The 22,377-nt window shown below is 44.0% G+C and overlaps 1 protein-coding gene across 1 annotated transcript in view; it reads right to left on the minus strand.

Moving 5' to 3' along the window:
- Positions 1-20,968, minus strand: part of Cdk14 (cyclin dependent kinase 14) — a 484,970-nt gene extending 464,002 nt beyond the window's left edge. The window contains exons 1-2 of the mRNA XM_028862554.2: positions 20,778-20,968; positions 12,301-12,332 (exon numbers count right to left, since the gene is read on the minus strand). Coding sequence (XP_028718387.1) covers positions 12,301-12,332; positions 20,778-20,868 — 123 coding nt within the window. The 5' untranslated portion in view covers positions 20,869-20,968. The remainder of the gene's footprint in view (positions 1-12,300; positions 12,333-20,777) is intronic.
- Between the last annotated feature and the right edge of the window lie 1,409 nt (positions 20,969-22,377).

Raw genomic sequence — 22,377 nt, forward strand, 5'->3', positions numbered from 1 at the left:
CTAAATAACCAAGCATGAGTCACCAAACAATTCTATAGAATCCTCATTCAAATCCAGATAAAAACAGCAATATGAACATAGTCTAAAATATATTTAAAACTGGAATCTAAAATGGAAAGAATAAGTGAGGGAAGAGACCCCTTTGATTTCACAATAACTAATCAGTCAAGTTCTCTCCGATTTCATTTTTACTAATGTAATTATTTGATGCCCTTAGGCCTTGGTTTTCTTTCAATAAGCTCGGTATAGCTTGGGCTGGAGAGGGGCTCAGTGTTTAGGAGCACTTGATGCCCTTGCAGAGGACCTGGGTTTGTTTCCCAGCCCCCATGTGGCAGCTCACTACTGCAAGATGCTGCAGTTCCAGGGGACCAACACCCACTTCTGGCCTCCTCAGGCTCCTGCATGTACCAGGCGCACATATATTCAAGCAAATACACAGATTAAACAAATAAATAAATAAAGCTTTTTAATGCCCTACTTATTGCAGAAATCCATTCTTTTAAAAAAAAACACTTTTATTGACATTTTTTCAGACAATATATTTTGCTCATGTATTCCCTTCCAATTTCCACCAAATAGTCCCATCTCCTTAACCACATAATTTTATGTTCTTTCTCCTTAAAACAAACAAACAATAAAAAAACACACAAACAAATATGAAAATCAAAGTAATACTCCCGGTCATTATGCCTTGTTAGGAAAAGCTACTCAAAGGCTAGGATTACTACCAAACATAGGCAGTGTCTGTGAGAACTTTGTATCCTTCACAGTCTGTATGCCATCTATCATTTATCCACATGGTACCTATGCAGTATTTCTCACGCAGGGCATCCAGGTAAAATGTTACTCCAGAGGTGGACTCCAGACAACGTAGTCAGCGAAACACAGGGAATGCAGAACATAGAACGGCTCAGCCAGAAGTGAAGTCATACAGTTAAAGTCAGTCATACAGGTTCTCCTGTTTTCATCCCCCAATAACTACTCAGAAATCTGCAGTGTGCTTTGCAAAGTACATGTTTGCTTTTTTCTCGCTGTGACTAAAGTACCTTTGGTTGCACATGTAACATATCATTTAGACAGAGTCATGAAAACCCCCGGGGGGAAGTCCCAAACTCAATTAAGGCATCTGGGCACAGGCCATATGTTATCCAGCCTTTCGCACACCTGAACCCCAATATCTAATGACCCAAGGATCCTCATTTGTAAGATGTAGTAGTCTGCCTTTTAAGAGGGGAGAAGTGAGCACTAGGGACATTCTCCATCATATTCACCTGAAAGCCATCTAAAGAGAGCCAGGGTGCTGAAGTCGGAAAATAAATGAGCACCTATAACACAAAAGAATTTGTAATTCAGGCCCTGAATGGCAATTCCTAACAAAAAGTTTATCTCATCAATCTTTATTTCTTCTTTATCTACCATTCATCTAGATTAATGAAAAGGCTTTCAGGAAAATAACAAAAAATTCATTTTATCTGTCATTGAATAATTTCCCTTTGTTAAAAATTTCTGTATAGCTGATTTAGCTTTTCTTTTGGTTAAAGTACCTGGAATATTAATTTGGTATCAAAAAAAAGTATACATTGTAGAACTAAGAAAACCCCACTTTCTGATCAAAACTCAGAAATCATGTTCTAAAACTGAACCGTTCTAAAAAGTTCAGGCTGCACATAAATGTAGCAATATCCATCTTCAACTTCTCCCCACAATGTCAGCAGTGGGAATTTTCAAAGAGGGCTCCTCACCATTGTTATCACTTGCACACAGTTAAAGGATATGAAAAGCCCCAACACTGACTCTGGCCACCTCCAGCAGCAACGTATGAATAAAGCAAGGACTTGAGAGGCCTACACCCTAATCCTCAGGGAATGTGTAGAAAACTCTCCCCTCCTTTCCCGGGGCCACTGCTGCTTCATAGCACCAGTACCATCTTCTTCTTTTAAAACAGAATAAATAAATACCCAGAGATAACTAAGGTAGAGTCACTGTCGGGCCTTAAAGCAAGAACTAAATTATACAGACATATTTTAGTTGACTTCCACCAAAACATACGCTATGGAGGATAAGATCATGATTGACATGTTCTCGTTGGCAAACCCTGGGATGTGTCTAGTTTGTGGTATTCTAATTACAACTCTCTCCCTTTCTTTCCTTTCCCAGAGAACCATTAAAATACACTGAAAGATTGGCATCACTCTGCTATAGTTTTTAAAGAAAATCAGTTGCAAACTTCAGCACTTAAACTGATTGGAATACAGAGCTGCATAACACATTTGAGGAATAGTAGGTTAGTATTATGACTCCCGAACCCTGACTATGAAGATACCATCCAAACTTCACACCATAGAGCCATCTCACATATGGAGGTCCTAGGACTGAAAAGGAACAAATAAGGACACAGAATCCAGCATCCGAGCATCCCTGAGTTCTCTGCCTCTTTCAGCACCTACATGAAATGATTATATTTTTGTGTGTGTGTGTGTGAGCTGGATTGTGACATGCCTGCTGTGAGCCTAGCACTTGGGCAGCCGAAGCGGGAAGAACACTATGAATCCAAGGCCATCCTAAGCCACACGGCAAATACCACTAGCCAGGGCTATACAGCAAGACCTTGTTGCAGAACAAAACAAAAGAAAAAAGCATTTTTATCACTGAGAAAACCAATATGAACTTTCCTGGGAATACAACCACATATTGTTGAGATATTTTTCTCCCATCTCATAAAAACCATAAAAAGATTTTTAATACATTATATATATGACTTAATATTGTATCATTCGGATGAGGTATTTAAAAATATGTGAAGGGCTGGAGAGATGGCTCAGCAGCTTGGAGCACCAGTTGCTCTTCCAGTAGACCTGGGTTTGATTCCCAAGACCCACATGGCGGCTCACAACTGTCTGTAACTCCAGTTCCAGGTGATCTGATGCCCTCTTCTGACCCCTCTGGGCACCAGGCACACAAATGATGTACATGCACTTACACTCACAAAATAATAAAATAAACTTTAAACAACAAAAATATATAAAGAAAAGTATCTCCTTATTTTAAAATTACTGTGTAATAAATTTTACTGCCATTATTTCATATTATTCAGGAAAAAAAACTTAAGAAAATCCCTAGGCTCATATGCTTTTAAAAAGAAGTAGTTAACAAAATAGTTAATAAAACTAAATATTAAGAAAAAACGCAATGCTAAACCTAAATAATGAATTGAAAAAATGAGAAACGACTATATATTAAAAGTAAAACAAAACAGACTCACCAGGGGAAAGTATTACTTTTATTATTGTCATAAAATGTCAAAAATGCTCATTTAAGAAACTTAGAAATATTGATATGGCCTTAAGAAAATAAGTTTGTGAAAAAAAAATTGCTGGTTCAAATGGTTTGTAATTATACCCTTAGGAACATGAAACATCAAGAATGAGAAAAGACACAGATTCTTTAGTTTTAGATATCAAATGCAGACCACAGATTCAAGACCTGAGAAAACCCTCGGACTTCTCACCCTGGACTGGCAAATTCCAATCATCATGTTTGCGGCTAAGAGACTACCCCAGCCACAGCCAAGGCACCTAATGCTCTATAAATTGGTGCTTCAAACTCTACCTGCTGAAGAAAAATGTAAGTACTTATGCAACACAGAAACTCTTCAATGTCAGAGGTCAGCTTTCCACGAATGAATTCACACACACAAATAAGGGAGGCAGGAGGGAGCACTCACCCTCCCAGGAGTCACAGCTGCAGTCTGGTGCTCCTGCTGGCAGAAGGATGGTGCTCAAGGCAGAAACGGGATGCTACTTGGGCTTTCGATTTCTATTAACTCTCTTGTCTTGTCAAAATGAAGGTGACTAATTCCCCCAAATGTCATACATTTTGCGTTTCATGGCATGTACTTCCTCTCTGAGTCTGTACAGCACTACCCAGACATTCCAGCCACTGGCCGGGAAGAGACATAATTATGGTAATTATGTCTACCATAATTAGGGAGATGGCAAATCTGATCAAACATTTTTAGAATAGAAATCCTAAGAACACAGAAAGTTTTAAACATGCAAAATTTAAACTAAATTTCCAACAAAAAAATTCAGGAGAATTGAGGTTCTTTTTCAAATGATGCAACATGATGAACTTAAAATACAAAGATTTCTTGACTTCCGATATAATCAAACAATAGTTTGTAGGTTCCTGTGTGTCTTAGCTAGGGTTACTATTGCTGGGATGAAACACCATGACCAAAGAAACTTGGGGAGGGAAGGGTTTGTTGGCTTATGCTTCCACATCAACTGAGGAATTCAGGGCAGGAAATGGAGACAGGAGCTGATGCAGAGGTCATGGAAGAGTCTTACTTATTATCTTGCTACTCATGGCTTGCTCAGCCTGCTTTCTTATAGTACCCAGAACCACCAGCCTAGGGATGGCACCAGCCACAATGGTCTGGGCCCTCCCCCACCAATCACAAATTAAGAAAATTCCCTACAGACTTGCCTGCAGCCTGACCTTATAGTGGCATTTTCTTAGTTGGGGCTCCCTCCTCTCCAATGACCCTCACTGTTTCAAGTTGACATAAAACTAGCTAGCACACTGTAATCCACAGCATCAAAGATAAGCAGGCATGTTGTGGGATATTTGCACACTGTGTGAAAATGTATTGCTGTGATTGGTGTAATAAAAGGCTGAATGGCCAATAGCTAGGCAAGAGGCATAGACAGGCTTCTGGGCAGAGAGAGGAAGTTGGAGGAGATAATCAAGACGCAGGGAGACACCAACGAGACCTGGAAGGAGCTGGACATACAGAATGAAAGAAAGGTAAAAAGCCATGAGGCAAAACATCGATTACTATACACTGGCTTAATTTAAGTTATAATATGAGCTAGTGGAACAAGCCTAAGCTATAACCGAGCTTTCATAATTAATAAGTCTCCACTTCGTTATTTGTGAACTGGCAGCCCGAAGAAAAATCCGTCTACACAGGCATGACCACAGTAAAAACCAAACAAGATAATGCAGAACACTCCTATAGTACAGAATAAGACTGAAAAATGCCATGGGAGGCCACCTGATAAACAGTTCAACATTTGCCTCTCTGAGTTCAAGTAAACGGAGAGCAGCTTAAGCACATATCCAGAGTCTGGCACGAATCAGGCATCCATAAGCACTAGAGACGTGGGTCTGTGCGTAGGGGAAGATCACGACAAGAACGACATTTGAGCAAGGCTGAAATGGAGGAACAGTGGAGTCGTGGGACCAAAGAGGAGCTGAGATAAGACAGTGACAGTGACCGAGCACTGAACAGACACGCAGCAGAGGCCACGGTAATGAGGGCACCACAACATTGGATAAATGTCTGCCAGGCATGGCGGGGCCGGAACAGAATCGACTGTGAAAAGCCTTGAAGGTCAAGCCAGGGGAGTGAACTTGAATTTATGACAAAGACCTTAAAGGTGGGAATATAAGAACGCAATTTATATGGGAGATCTTACGTCAGGTCAGAAGGGAAAGGAAGCCATAGACAGGATAGCCAGTCAGTAGACAACCACGAGGCCAGGCAAGAGATGTCAAAACTGTGTGTCCTAATTAGTGGTGGGAATCACGGGAACACAGGGAGAAGAGCCAAGTCAGTGCCTGCATGAGGGGCTGGAGAATTTAAGACAACAACAGGTTCCCAGCCTGGAAGTCACACAGCTGGGAAAGCCAGTTTCTAAGTTAAAGAAGAGAGAAAGTGTTGGTTTGGGAACGACAGGAATTACTAATATTTTGTGTGTGCTGAGACCAGGACAACTGGAGCTACAAAGGCAGAAACAACTGACTGGGTAGCTGGATAGCCAGAGCAGAGTTTGGAATAGGAAGCTGAGTCAGACACCCTGGTGTGACTATAATAAGAGGGTAGCCAAAGGCAAGGCACAGACGAGACACTCAATGAGAACATGAGAAATGATCTCAGAGGACAGAGGGCTGCTGTTACAAAAGAAAAGACCAGGATGAGTGAAATGCGGTCAGAGCCTGTGGTGGAGGTTCTAGGAAAACGGAGCGACGGAAAATATAGAAGGGAATCAATTTTGCAAGCTTCCCGAATAGCAGAGTGGGAGACAGGGCCGGGGGACAGGAAGACAAAGTGGCCTGAAACAGGAGAAAAGGAGCATAGTCCTCTGCAGTCAGGGGGAAGGGAAAGGCTGGTGGGGGAGGCAGATGTGGGGAGGCAGTGAAGACCTAATGAGTGCTTTCAGAAAAGGAAGGCTGCGATGGTTGACCTCTGTCCACTAAGAACTCACAGGTCTAAGTTTTAACTCCGATGCTTCCAGAGGTGACCTTATTTGAGAAGGAGGAAAAAGGATTGTTGCAGACATAATTCAATTAAGAGGGGGTTACACCGGGGTTGATCGAGCACCTGACCAATCTGAAAGATGCCCTGATAAAAAAGGAAAAAGTTAGTGCCAGCATTTGCTATGCACAGGTAAGAGAGTCCTGAGTCCAAGGATAGTCTTGGCTGCATAGTAAGTCCTAATGGAGGGTAGGAGGGAGGGAGGGAGGGAGGGAGGCAGGGAGAGAGGGAGGGAGGGAGGGAGGGAGGAGGAGGGAGGGAGGGAGGGAGGGAGGGAGGGAGGCAGGGAGAGAGGGAGGGAGGGAGGCAGGGAGAGAGGGAGGGAGGGAGGCAGGGAGGGAGGGAGGGAGGCAGGGAGGGAGGGAAAGCAACAAACAGACACACGGAAGGAAGATGACATAAAGAAACCGGAAGAAGCCAGCATCTACAAGCCAAGGAGAGGGAGCTAAGGAGAGATCCTTCTCTCACAGCTTGTAGAAGGCACTAACTTTCATCAACATTCGGATTTCAGACTTCTCGTTTCCAGAAATGGGTGTTGCTGAAGCCCCCCAATTTGCTGCACTCTGCTCTGACAGTCCTAGGAAATGAATACAGAGTGAAAGTCATCGACCAGAGACAAGGAACAGGGTTGAGGGGAGCAGGAAGGGGTGGGCAGCACACAGGCCAGTGGTCCAGCCGCTCCGCTGCCTGAGGGTGCAGCAGCAGCAGGAACTGATAGATTTATTTGCAGAGGGATTTCCTCGAGCAGCTCCTGGCAGCCACTGGGTGAGAGGAAAAGATGGCAGGTCAAAATCCATGCTGACAGAGATTACAGATGATGTGCAAAGGGGTACGCCACTGAGGGCCCTGCCGTGAATGAAAACAAAGAAGGTCAATGGGCAGAGCCAGAGCAGTGGGATGGGTGGGCAGAGGCACCAGCAAAGATGGGTGAGAACAGCAGAAATGAAAGAATGGGAAGACTGGCCCGCGTCCCTCTGGAACCCTGATGGGCATGAGGTGGGCTGGAGCTCCAGAAGTGAGGAAACCCTGAGTGTGGACTGCTGAATGCCATGTATAGTCCCCCAGACACTGGGAGGCCACGAGAGAGACAATCGCAATGACGGGAAAACAGGGTCCAGGATCATCCCTGCACCCCAGCCAGTGTCTCATAAAACCAATCACTGCTGCAATTAGTATCTCAAGCATTATGTCATTATGTGAGTAACAGGGGCCATGCTCTAGATTGGAAGCTAAAATAGGTGTACGCTGTTCCCATCTATCTACAAGAATTATTAAGGTAAATATGTATTGTAAGTTTGTCTCTAAAATATATTTCTGAGTACTCCCAGATAAGATTTTTTTAAATAAAGATTTTAATATATTTTGTATACATTTCCCTAGGATTTCAGAGTGAAATAGGTGGGAGACCCTTTGGGGTTAGAAACATGACCAGAGCAAGCATGGCTAGAAAGCTCACATATTAGGAGGATTTTCCACCACAAAATAAGAGCTGAATTATTTAATACCATACTCAAATGAAACGCTTCACGTTTCAAAGATTTATTTCAAACATTAAGTTTTTGTACTCCTCACCAAAAAGCCAAGGTGGGTCAACATTTTGTAACAGCACAAAACCAAACTTTACAGTTTAAGTTCTCATTTAATTTATGGATTGCTGTAACTTCAGAGGTTTTTTCTATGTGTATGCACTCACATTTGCTGAAGCTTTTGCATCCAACAGGCAAAAGACTTTGTATATGGTGGTTTTACATGGGTGAAGAATAATTGTACTCTCTCATCTTTTGTATACTAGGCATCATAATTATTCCAAAAATCATTAAGTATAAGCCTGAGAGTCAGTATGAAGGCATGTGTAGTTTTACTGCCTAAGGAAGAATGTGGCCACCAAGCCGTTCAGAAAGTTTGCCGAATCTCCTCCACTGAACGGAGGTGTTACTGGTGTTACTACCATGCCCAGTAAAAACAAAGGCGTAAGAAACCAACCTTCTTTTACCTTCTATCTAGCTAGATTGTTCACCCAGCATTTACCTATTTACTTCCCTCATTTTAGCCACAGATTACACCAAACCCTGTAGATCCAAACTTCAGCTGGTTGTGGAAATAAGTTTAAAAATCGGAGGGAAAAATTCTTTGGAAATCCTAAAACTGATTAGTCCATCCAAAAGTTACAGATTCAACTCACAGTTCATAAACTGGTCACCATTTTAGTCAGGGTCCAAATAAATGCACAGTGAATGAAGTACTAATAATCATCCTTAAAAGTTCCTGTCTCCAGGCTGGCAGCAGTGGCGCACGCCTTTGATCCCAGCACTTGGGAGGCAGAGCCAGGCGGATCTCTGTGAGTTCGAGGCCAGCCTGGTCTACAGAGCAAGATCCAGGACAGGCACCAAAACCACACAGAGAAATCCCGTCTTGAAAAACCAAAAAAAAAAAAAACAAAAACGTTCCTGTCTCCAACTATGAGGAGCTTCAGCAACATTCACTACCTCTTCCTGCAAAATGCCTGAAGGCCTCTATACTTAATTGCAAACTAGTCATATGTAAACACACACACACACACACACACACACACACACACACACACACACACACACACACGATCTACTTTACATAGTTCCTGAATACAATTTCATGCTGTTTTAAAAATCAGCAGAGTATCACAGTCAGAGTAAGTAAATAACTAATGCATATTTTCCTCCCCTGTTCAAGGTCAAACATTCACACACACCTGAAAGGAATCTTCACACTAATCCTGGAGTAGCACCCACACTCCAGGCCAGGCACCCTCTGCCGATCTCTCCTGATAAGGAGTCTGAAGCTCATAAAATCAGAGTAAGGAGAGAGTGTGGCCACACCCTGCCGCATAGCTAAGAGACTGACCTAGCCCTCAAGCTGCAAGACTCCAGTCTCAAGTGAATTCCAACAGACTGTAGAGATTGGACTCCAACATAAGGAGAGGGAAAAATATCAGAAAACCACACGTTCAAGAAAACTTCTATTAGACTATCTGAAAATGATCCTCAAAAATCTGTTACTTCCCATTTATATAAGCACAAGCACATATCTAGTGCTCCTCTGAGATCGCAGTAGACTTTTAATTAACTATTTTATTATTATTTTTTTTTTACTTTATGTACACTAGTGTTTTCGCCTGCATTGTGTCTGTGTGAAGGTGTCAGATCTCCTGGAGTTACAATTACAGACGGTTGTGAGCTGTGATGTGGCTGCTGGGAATTGAACCTGGGTCTTCTAGAAGAATAGTCAGTGCTCTTAACCACTGAGCCACCTCTCCAGGGCCCATTCCCCACCCCCCACCATAAAAGCAGCAGACTTTTATGTAGAATTCTACACTAGAGCCCAAAGCATTTTGAAGAGCGCAGTCTAACTGGCTGACTTAGAAATGAGAAAACCAAGACCACGTTAATAACTTGCACAAATAGCTAAGAAGCAGCAAATGAGAAGCCATGTTGTCTTTACTCAGCTCATGGCTCTCTGCTCCTCTGCAACAGACAGTTGCTCTTACTTAACAGACACTTATTGAATGTTAACCACATGCAGTGTGCCCGAGGGTAACAAGGGTGAATGTGGCATCCCCTTGTGGAGGATAAAAAAGGGTGGAGTTTAGATAATATTTTCACCCCTTAATACGAAAATTACACAAAGCCTTATATGGAAGTTTAGTGGTATATCTGAAATGAAATCTCCTCCACAGCCTTAATTGTTAATTGAATTCTTCCATCACCCTTGGACCAATTGCAGAAGGTAGATTATCATGGTTAGCACATCAATGAAGACCGAAATGGAGATGATAACACAAACTCTGCCAGTTCCCGTATTCCAGTTATTCTTCTGAAAGCTCTATATACACTAATTTATTTAATCGGCTCAAGTCACCTGAAAGGAAGATACCACCATTTGCAGACCTGTAGGAAGAGGAGCCTTGCTCAACTGCACGTGCATTAGCATTTACCCTGAGGCAGGCCTGCACTGCGGCTGCCCTCCCAGATCAAGACCTTATGCTTTCCTTAACTAGCTGAAAATTACTCTGGCCCTCTGCATCTTAATGTGCTCATCTGCGAAACGCCAGGATAGGGAAATGATGGGTTCTGCCACTTTTCTAGGTCTAGCATCCTGTGAATTTCTGATTTATAATATTAAAAAAAAAAACCTCTGTGCCATGGAAAAAGGAAAATGCGGTGTGAGAGCTGAAGAGCTGATGATGATTTTGTTTCAAATGGCCAAACTCTGGTTGTACAGAGTTTCAGAAGTACGATTAGAGGAGTATTAGGGGCTTGTGACGTCCTTCTGTACTCCTTACCCTCTTCTCTGTCCAGCCTCAGTTTTATGTGCTGGTTTAGACAAATGTACACACAGTTGTGAGACAGACTAACGCACATACAACACTGTGCATAAGCAAGAAAGGAGGCATTTTCTTGTTTATTTGCTTTGTTTTTTAATTCCTTACAATGACTGGGAGGAGCCTATGAAGACATGCAGGAATGTGCCATGGCTTACAGTTGGAAAGGGGTATAATGATGGGTTATGGTTTTAAAACCTGGAGAAAGAAGCAAGACTATTCAACAGTGGTTATATCTGGATAGCAGGATTGAAGAGCTTTATTCTCCCTTTCTCTCTAAGTCTCTCTTTATGTAGACTTAAATTACTTCCATAATTATAGGGGAGATTTTTCTTTATAAAGAAAGAAAAGGTGCCCAATATTCTCACTCTGATTCCTCCTGAAAAAAAAAAAAAAAAAATACTCTCTTGAAAACAGATATCTCAGCAACAAAACAGTAGAAATTCCGGAAATACAGGTTTGGAGGAAAACAGTATTATCTACTAGAATGGGAAAGGAAATTTTCTTCTACTCCTTCATTCTAGAGGATTTAAGCTTAGGAGGATGCTCCAGGAAAGCTGCCTGGGAAGGGTGCTTTGGAGTCCAGTAACATGGCTTTACAGAACTCGGACCAGCAACGTTAGAACAAGTGCAGCAATGAAGCAACAGACCATGAGAGCCAAATGGTGCTGGCCCCATCCAGAAATCCCAGCCTGCAGCAGGCTCGCCCTGAGCAGCAGGCTGGCCCTGAGCAGCAGGCTGGCCCTGAGTGGTGCTCCCTGGGGAACAGGACCAGCACATGGCCAAAGGGACATTCCATGAGTACAAGTATCCTTTCCTCACCACAGTGGAGGGAGAATTGGTAGCATCTTTCATGGAATTTGAGAGTGTTAAACAACCAAAGCCAACCACTCTATGCATTCATTAGACTGTGGGGTAAGCACAAGGTGTAGAAACATCTCTGTTTATGTGTAACTACATACAATGTATACATACAGCCAATTCGCAACACCCATGTGACTGGCTTTAGATGTGTACAATGAAATACTTCCCTCTATAACACCCTGGAAACAGTAACAAAAGCTCAGGAAAGTACAGTTTTAAAATCATATTCAGAATGCTTTGTTACATATGAATGTAGGCATTTTTTTAAACCACTTTGTAGCCAGTGAATAGAGACCCATCTTATCCTCCAAGAACAGGGAAACTAGAACAGAAAAAGTCACCTTCTCCTTTGGGAGCCTTGCAGACAATCTGTGGTATCAGCACATCACACCCTGATTCAGCAAGGTCTGCAAAGCAGCCTTGCTGTCCAACTTATCAACAGCTCTGGACTTGCCCCACACATGCGCATCACAGTGGGCTTCTTAAGCACCACCCTTAGCAAGAAGACACAACACAAAAGCCTGCATGTGTCTTTTGTTTATTGGATCAGACACTTTTCTGATGATCACTATAAAATTCAAATGACTATTTGAGATTGGAGACTAATATAGGGTAACCAAGTAAACAAATGTTGTCTCTTGTTTCTTAGGGGTTTTTCTTAAGATTTTTTTTTCTGTTTCTAAGCACAAAGTTGGCCCCTATGGACTCTAACATAAATAAATACACCTTTACATCAGAGCAAGAAATTTTCGCCTACCTCATCAAAGGTGGTGTCGTCTTTCTTCAGAGCTATGAAAGAAAAAGAGAAAGGAAACAGTTATTGTGAAGCATCCCAGAGCATCTAAGTTCCAGAAGACAGAAAGGGGGAGGGCGCAGTACAGTGTTTTCATCTCAGAAAGCAAAACTGTACCCCCACCTGAATAACAATGTCATGATATAAACACAAAAACTGCAAATCAGAGCAAGAACAGCACAGCATGCATCTGTGAAACACTTTCATAAATATGTAAATGAAGCATTCTCGAGAATAAGGAAGAGAAACATGCATAGCTTCTGCTACCTCTTCTTCAGCAGAACATGTTTTAATGGAAGTATAAAAGGAACACAAAGTAATCTCAAACAAATTTCCTCGCCAACACCTGGTGTTTCCTCCTGTGTGGTTTGTGGACCTCCCAAGCCACTTGTTAGGATGACACACATTCTGCACAGTGTTTAAGTGATGTTTTAGTACAAAGGAAAGTTTGAGCGGGGTAATAAAGACCTAGCATCATCAAATGAGCACTGTGTGGAATAAGAGACATAATTCAAACATTTAACATGATGGATTTTTATAGTCAAGTGGTTCCAAAAAGAACACATTGAAAATGTTTCACAGGAGCTAACAAATACCTCAGATTTATCTTAAATACACTTAACCTTGGAAAAGGAATTTTATCTCACTCTAAAGAAAAAGGGAATATTATATGCAGTTGTCAAATATCAGTTCATTAAATCCTACAGTTACAATGTTTCATAGTGATGAAAAGGCACAAAACAGCTAATTTCTCTGAAACTAACCAGTTGCAGAAATGTTTTAAATCTACAAAATCCTGCATAGGTGTTTACAGGCCTATATTAGATAGTCCTATCCTGGATGAAAAGGTGGGGGTATCTGTTGCTTGAAAGGTCATGCTCTGATAAAAGCAATGAAAAGTGAATTATTCTGGCAATTAAGTTCTGAGAAATTAATGAGTCTAAGCAGAAACTCCTAAGTAATAATTTATATATTCTACTCATGTGGTGTGTGGTGTTGTGTGTGGTGTGGTGTGGTGGTGTGGTGGTGTGGTGGTGTGGTGGTGTGGTGGTGTGGTGGTGTTGCTGGAGGGCTTCTCTCCAGGTTCACCAAGCCCCGCAGTCCCACAATCCATGTATAAAATAATCACTCAGACACTTATATCACTTATAAACTGTATGGCCGTGGCAGGCTTCTTGCTAACTGTTCTTTTATCTTAAATTAACTCATTTCTATAAATCTATACCTTGCCACGTGGCTGGTGGCTTACCAGAGTCTTTACATGCTGCTTCTCCTGGGGGTGGCTGCAGTGTCTCCCCCTCAGCCTTCCGCTTCCCTCAATTCTCCTCTCTCCTTGTCCCACCTACTTCCTGCCTGGCAACCTACTTCCTGCCTGGTCACTGGCCATCAGTGTTTTATTTATATAGAACAATATCCACAGCATGGTGGTGTGGTTTTTTAGACAAGGTCTTACTCTGTAACCCAGTATGGCCTGGAACTAACAGTAATCCTCCTGCTTCAGCTTCCTGAATGCTGGGATTACAGGCTTGAGCCACCATGCCTGGCTTTCCAGGAATCTTGAAAAGGTTTTCTCTCTGTTTCAGATCATAAATTTGTCTTTCTCAAAGGTCCAGAAGTCTGTGGCTGTGGTGGTGAGCTGGCAGGGTGCAGGCTGGCTAAGGCAGGTAAAACACTTATCAGTTAGTTTAGTCTTCCCCTTTTAGCCCAAAATACTGATTTAAAACAGACTGTCCACTTGTGGTGTTAGAGAACAAGTTGCTGTGAATGGAAAACTAAAACACAGTCCTTGTACCGGCCACAACGGCTGTTCCTGAAATCAGTCACATGCATATTTTCATTACAGAATTATTAACTTACACTAAACCTGAAGGAAAGGAAGAAGATCCTAGTTGATTCTACTGACTAATTTTCACTAGAATTTAACTTCTAATCTAGAAACTCTCATACCTAGTCAACAATGAAAGTCTCTGAATTAATATGCTTGTCTGGCGAGGCCATTACCAAACATTAGTGACATAAATATAAACAAGTTTCTCCACTTTTCCAAAAAGTAATGTTTTAGAATAGCATTGATTTCAAACACCAAGTAGAAGAATGTGAGCACGGAATTACAGCTGCATCCATCAATCAGTTAGCAAGTGTGAATGAAGTGCAGCCACACAACAGCCCTTGCAAAACTTGTGACTCAGAAGACAAACTTTCAAAACTATTTTCTCTCCTGTGGACATTGCAAAAGCGCTGGAAGTTTAGACGTGTGTTTCCTTAAGCAAAGAGGTGCTGCAGCGGATGCTGGCCCACTTCGGACTGAAAACGAGGAATGAATGAGGTGGGGTGGGGGTTCTCAATTATTCACACCGGCCCACCCTTCCCTTCCTAGTTCCCACAATTCCCACCATCCTAAACCATAAAGGGTGGGTCTCAGATTAGTCAGAAAAGGAGGACAATAAAGAAAAAAAATTAGGTGCATTTGCTAAGCAACAAAGGAAGGCGGACTCTCTCCACTGCACCGGGTGCTCAGGCCCTGTGCGCCACAAGGAAGAACAGGTTTGGACCAAAAAGTCGATTACTCAACAGATGCCTCTTCAGTGTTAGAGTGAGACCTGACACGGTTTCTTCTAAATATTGCATCCTTGCCCTAGAACGCAGTTACTAGTGTAACAGAGACCAAGGTGTCCTTGCCAGATAGTTATCAGGTCACTGATGAATAAACTCTGACCTAAACATGCACACAACATCTTGTTATTGATTACGTTCCCTGATTGTCATTAATCATTTATGTAAATGTAAAACCACAATTGTCCTCAAGGATATTGTGCGACAACAGGCAGATTGTGCTACTCTGGTTTAACAAAAGGAAAAATATTAAGTCGTTTACTATGATCAGATAGTCTATCTGGTCCTCAGCTCAGAGGACACTCCTAAAAGGCTTCCAGTTCCTCGCCCAGCACAGAGGTGAGCTCCTGCTGTGTCCTCCCATGGCAAGTTCGCTAATCTCCACTTCAGAACTGGCCATTGGGCGATGCCCATTCACTAGCCTGTCTTCCAGCCATACTGCTCACTAACTCTTGGTGCCAGTACAAAATCTAGCAGCAGAAGAGACAAAGTAGTATGTGGCGTTAGTGAGTCCTACCTCACTGGCACAGAGAGAGAATCTCATACTTTGATAAACACTAGAGTTTTGGCAAATGAAAGGCATGTGTAATTTTATGTAAGAACCATAAACACAAATTCCATTACCATAATATCCCCTCCCCTCTGCCCCTCACGCATGCTAGGCACAGAGCTCAGGGCCTCGCACATACTGGGCAAGCTCTCACCACTGAGCTAAACTTCCAGCCCCAAATTAAAAGCTTTTCTAGCTACTTTGGGAAAGAATCTGGGGAAGCAGTTACACTGTGTGTCGGAGCCTTTAACTTTACATTAATGTAAAGTTAACTTCCTGACAGAAGGCCTCACGAATGACAGTCAAATCTAGAAATATGCACCTACGGCAGAGAGACAAACCCACAAGAATTCAGCCTAATCACAGCTTCCTCTTTGTACCAACCACATCCTTTAAAGAAATGGTACGCATGGGTTCACCTCAAATATCAAGCACAAACTTCCTTTCTCTAGGAAAGAATTCAAAATGAAGGAATGTCATCATAGGACCTCATCATACAGATATGTCATAGGACCTCATCATACAGACATGTCATAGGACCTCATCATACAGACAGACATGTCACAGGACCTCATCATACAGACATGTCACAGGACCTCATCATACAGACAGACATGTCATAGGACCTCATCATACAGACATGTCATAGGACCTCATCAGACAGACATGTCATAGGACCTCATCATACAGACAGACATGTCATAGGACCTCATCATACAGACATGTCATAGGACCTCATCATACAGACATGTCATAGGACCTCATCATACAGACATGTCATAGGACCTCATCATACAGACATGTCATAGGACCTCATCATACAGACATGTCACAGGACCTCATCATACAGACAGACATGTCATAGGACCTCATCATACAGACATGTCATAGGACCTCATCAGACAGACTTGTCATAGGACCTCATCATACAGACAGACATGTCACAGGACCTCATCATACAGACAGACATGTCATAGGACCTCATCATACAGACATGTCATAGGACCTCATCAGACAGACAGACATGTCATAGGACCTCATCATACAGACAGACATGTCACAGGACCTCATCAGACAGACATGTCACAGGACCTCATCAGACAGACAGACATGTCACAGGACCTCATCATACAGACTTGTCACAGGACCTCATCATACAGACATGTCATAGGACCTCATCAGACAGACATGTCACAGGACCTCATCATACAGACATGTCACAGGACCTCATCATACAGACAGACATGTCACAGGACCTCATCAGACAGACAGACATGTCACAGGACCTCATCATACAGACATGTCATAGGACCTCATCATACAGACATGTCACAGGACCTCATCATACAGACATGTCATAGGACCTCATCAGACAGACATGTCACAGGACCTCATCATACAGACATGTCACAGGACCTCATCATACAGACATGTCACAGGACCTCATCATACAGACAGACATGTCACAGGACCTCATCAGACAGACAGACATGTCACAGGACCTCATCATACAGACATGTCATAGGACCTCATCATACAGACATGTCACAGGACCTCATCATACAGACATGTCATAGGACCTCATCAGACAGACATGTCACAGGACCTCATCATACAGACAGACATGTCATAGGACCTCATCATACAGACAGACATGTCATAGGACCTCATCAAACAGACAGACATGTCACAGGACCTCATCATACAGACAGACATGTCACAGGACCTCATCATACAGACATGTCATAGGACCTCATCATACAGACATGTCACAGGACCTCATCATACAGACAGACATGTCATAGGACCTCATCATACAGACATGTCACAGGACCTCATCATACAGACATGTCACAGGACCTCATCATACAGACTTGTCATAGGACCTCATCATACAGACAGACATGTCATAGGACCTCATCATACAGACCTGTCATAGGACCTCATCATACAGACATGTCATAGGACCTCATCATACAGACAGACATGTCATAGGACTTCATCATACAGACATGTCATAGGACCTCATCATACAGACTTGTCCCCGCCTTCATCTGCCTGAGGCTCCTGTAAAATCCAGGGGGAAAGAATTGGGTTGTAGCTCATTTCAGCTACTTAGCAATTAAGTTCCTCTTTACTTGGCTAGCTGAAAAGTTTTAAGTGGGGAAGGAAAGGAATCAGGCATAGGATAAGAACAGTGATTCCTAAACAGGGACCACACTGACACTATTGAGCAGGAAACTGTAAATACTCACGGTGAAAATGGATGGCTGACTTTAAAATTCAATTACACTCATCTTATAAGGGAACTACAGCTATACTGTACTCACTGCCTTGCAGATGTCATAAATTAGAGCCCCACGGCTTGAAACTCAACGTGTTTTATTTGACCTTTTATAATGCAGTAATCTCAGAGCAGTTACATTTGGGTTGAGGGAGACCAAGTCAGCATGATCGATGTATGATGTGTGACAAATTAAGCATTCCTACCTTTAGTATTCAGAATTATTGTTAATGATAATCATTTATTGAATATCATATGCATGTGTGAACTGTCATCATTTTCTAGATAAATGAGTAGTGATTTTGTATGACTGAACAATGATACTGGACATTCCACCATATAGCAACGCTACACCTGAATCATGCTAAGAAAAGAAAATAAAGTCAGTACGTATATTTAAAAGGCTCTCTTAGAATAGAAATGGAAGAGAATGCATGGTACTGTTGGATTGTTCAACGGGAATAAACCATTTATTCTTTGACCTCTCCATGAAAAAAAAAAAAAAAAAAAAAGCAGATAAGAGGGGACAAACTGTAATCAGAACTAGCAAGAGCTTCCGGTACCGATCTTCACCACGCAATAGATGTATCAGATGGTGTTATTCTTTCTTGCTTAATCTCCACAACACTCATACACATATGTGCAGGTGAGAATGCAGGAGTTTAAGTAGATTACTGGTTGCCCAAGACAAGCAGGAAAAGGTCCAGATAGGTCCAATTCCAAACCCCCCCTGTTTTCAGGATGTTATATTACAAGTCAGTTGCCACTTCTCTTTTTCTTGCATTCTATAGTCATACAGTATGATCTAATCCCTAATAATGACAACACATTGCAAACCTCTACTGAGTCTACATTGCATGCCACATAAGACATCGAATCATTATTTCACTAAGTGCTAACAATTTTTTTTAAATGATATGTCAAAAACTGAGACTCAGAAAAGTTGAGGGATCTATCCAAGGTCACTAAGCTAGGACCAGCAACACCAGGAATCCCATCTGATACACAGACCACATTCCTTGCAAAAAATCTCATTCCATTGCCTCTAGCTCCTCAAAAAACCCTCAGTCATCAAAATGAGCAGTGCTTCTGACTGTGAAGGAAGGCAGAGAAGAAAGATGTTTTTTCAGCAGTGCTGTTTCTAATAAATATCCTGGGTTTTGGTGCACACAGAGCTAAAATCATTTTAAAATGTCACTAGTTTCTTTCACAAAATACCACACTAAGATCCACTCTTCTGAGTCATGGTCTTCTTTCAATACAAGAAATGATCAGCCTTCTCTACCAAGCTGTACTGTTTCCTAAAGCCTGGATTAAAAAGCCACATAACCATAGAAGGCATTTGTGAGAAGAGTCAAAGTCAAAAGGAGTTTTCACATCACTAAATCTCAATAACCTAGGAAGCCCAATTAACTATAATACCCATTTGCCAACACTGCAGTTAACCCAAATTTTACTGATTAGCCATCAAACCCTAAAATTATTTAAACATACAGGATTTTTCTATTAATGCCCTTGGTTTCTTACTGAGACTCAACTGCAATGAATTATTTAACACAAAACTGGAGGGGCTCCAACAGAATCATTAGCATTAGTAAATATCTAGTTAATGTGCTTTAGAACAGGCCCTAATGGACTCCAGAACCCGCCTGGGTGGTGTTTTGGGTCCAGCACTGAAACATCCTTGTTAATAATGCACAGGACTCCACACCTCACTCTCACACTCCTCCTGGCTTCAAACTTCATTTAAATGTAAGACTCCACATTCGAATGCCTAACTCAGAAGAGTGAGTTTGTGTACATTCAACACACGCAATAAGTAAAGGCTGGACGAATCTGGCTTCTGCACATAACATAGTGTTCTCAGAAAAAAAATGTCAAACAAAATTAATAATAATAAGCTTGACTAAATGTTTACCCGTGTTTTCTCTCACTTGAAGACAGTTTGCGTGTATGGACAATGAACTATGCAACAGACTACTGACACTCACTGGCACATCAGGGTTTTATTTTAAGGAATCAGCTTGCTTATGATTAGTTAGTTAACACTTTCTTTAACATGATAACCAAAGGCCAGAAGGTATGCTTGGACACTCTCCTAGGCTTGTCTGAGGGCTTGCAGGAATTCCTTGCTTTGCACGTTACCTGTATCAAAGAAAGTTGTGACAGTTTAGGAGGCAGCTACACCTCCAGGTTAAGAGGCGCTTTCTGCCAGAAACACTCAAAATTTAACCAATCCAGTGCACATGACACCGTTGTCTTGTTGCTATCCTATGTCACGGGTTTATTTTTTAAGTATCCTACATGCCTTGATGTCTTTTGTTGTTTGTTTGTTCTTTGTTAAGTTGGTGGGTCTTCTTAAAGGACAACAGCCTCTGAACTGTGCTAACAGAGCAAGTTCAGGAGACTGATTCATCAAGTCCCCACAACTTCACAGCTCACATTTCTCTACAGCAGCTGGAAGGTTCAGACTCCTAAGAACTGAACACCCAAATCTCCATTTATAGGACCCGAAGTACAGAACAAAAGGTCCCAAGGTATCTGTCCCACTTCCTTTAGGTTGACTACGTTAAACAACATGTCAACGTCTCGATAATTCTCAAAGCCAAATTACTGGTTCAACACCTAATACCAAAGCGCTTTAAAAATAACAAGTAACCTGGGTGGCCGCAGAACCCGATGGCGGTGAGGACCGGGTGTCCCCCTCACGGGTACTCCGGGTGCGAAAGATACTAGTGGTGGAGAGGAGGAACCCAAATTAAAGGCTTGGGACGTCCACGAATGAAGCCCAGATCCTGGGGGAGAGGGGTGGCCCTCCCGCTGGTCCCTGCCCTCCTCCGGGTCCCCAGCGACGTCCCCTCCATCCCTGGTCCGCAGCTCACCCCGAGGTGGCAGCTGCCTGGCTTGTGCCCCGAGCACGGATCGGGGCGCGGGGACGAGGGAGCGAGCCCGGGGATTGGCGGCAGGGCACGGGGGACCGCGGACCCCACTCACCGATGCGGCTGAAACTCTCCGACAAAGTTCTCCTCAACTTCTTCATCCTGCCGATCTTCTCGCTCGGCTGCGGCTCGATGAGGTCGCACATCTGGGCGGCGCGGGGCCCCGGCAACTTCGCCAAACTGGTCCAGCGCGCGGCGCAGACAACAGCGGCGGGCGAGGGCGCGCGGCGCGGGGAAGGCGGCGCCTCGTCCTCCTCCTCCGCCTCCTCGCGGGCCGCGGGCGACGCGCAGCGCTCGGGCGGGTGGCCGCCGCGGGGCTCGGGCCTGGGCCGAGGCCGGGCGCGCGGGGGCGTCTTAGGTGGTGCCGGGGGCGGCCGCCGTCCCCGCCGCCCGGGGGCCCCCGCGCCGCGCCGCCGCCGCCGCCCGCCTCATTTGCCCTCCTTTGTAAGCGAGAGCCGCGCGGCCGCGGCCGGCGCAGGGTGGGTGGGTGGCGCGGCCGAGGAGAGCGGGCGGCCGCGGGAGACGCGCGCGGGACAAGTTCCCAGCCCGGGGCGCGGGCCGCACGAAGAGCCTCGGCTCCCCCCGTCGCCGGAGGCCTGGCGCGCGGGACCCCGGCGCGACCCCGCTCCGCCTCCGACTCGGAGGCCTCCGCCGCCCTCCCGGACCCGCCGCGCCCCCTCCCGGCCGCCCGCGCTCCGCCCGCCCGCCCGCCGCGGCCGCGCTCCTCCCGCGCGCTCCACCACCGCGGCCCACGGACGGACGGACGGACAGGCTGGGCTCCGCGCCCACCCAGCCCACCCGGTGCGCTCCGTGCGGCACCCCGGGACGGAAAGGTTGCGGAGGGTCCGAGCCGGGGCTCGCCGGCCGGCCTCGGGGACCCACCCGTTGGGGTTTAGGACAGACTTGGTGGGTTTGCTTGGTTTTAATTTACAGAGAAAGTGAACGCTCCAAAAGGAAGGAGAGGCCCCGTTTGCATTGAGGTCAAGTGCAAAAGCTGAAACCGGCCTTGGAACTCCCAGAAGGGGACTCCTGCGTCCTCCTCAGCCCTGTCGCTGGGTGACAGGAATGTCACTGTAGGTGATTCCTCAGAGGAATACCCAGGGCGTCGGTAAAACAGTGTACTCTGTCCGGGGTCTAAACCTGTTTTTATAAATGCCCCATTTCTGGATTGGAAGACTTAGAGACTAAAATCCATGTTCACCTCCTTTCCCCACCTCAGCGAAGGAACTCTAAAAATGACTGACTAAGGGTGGCTTTTTCTAAAACCCGGGACAAACAGTTCCGGCAGAAAACACAGGGCTTTTTTTTTCTAATAAGCATAGTACTCTAAACGTCAGTCTCCCGGGGGAGAGGGAAGGAAGGTGGGGGAAGGCCTGCTGTACTGATTACGGGCCAGCAAAGTTCTTATGAATAGAAACGTTAGCAATCTTGAGTCATCTGGCTGTGTAAGTAACAGGAGCTTTGCCGGTGTGACAAAGCTGTTTGGTTTAAAGGAAGTTTTGGGGAGTTTATGTTTTGTCAAAAGATTTTTATCTTAAAACAAAAACTAGCCCCCTGCCTTCCTTAAATTGTGAGGCAGAACACTGATTTGTTCCGCCCTGAGCTGAGCACATTACAGGGCTTTGGTAGATTGCCACCGATATAAGGCAGCTAGT

The sequence above is a fragment of the Peromyscus leucopus genome, chromosome 3, assembly GCF_004664715.2.
Source record: "Peromyscus leucopus breed LL Stock chromosome 3, UCI_PerLeu_2.1, whole genome shotgun sequence".
Classification (NCBI taxonomy): Eukaryota; Metazoa; Chordata; class Mammalia; order Rodentia; family Cricetidae; genus Peromyscus; species Peromyscus leucopus.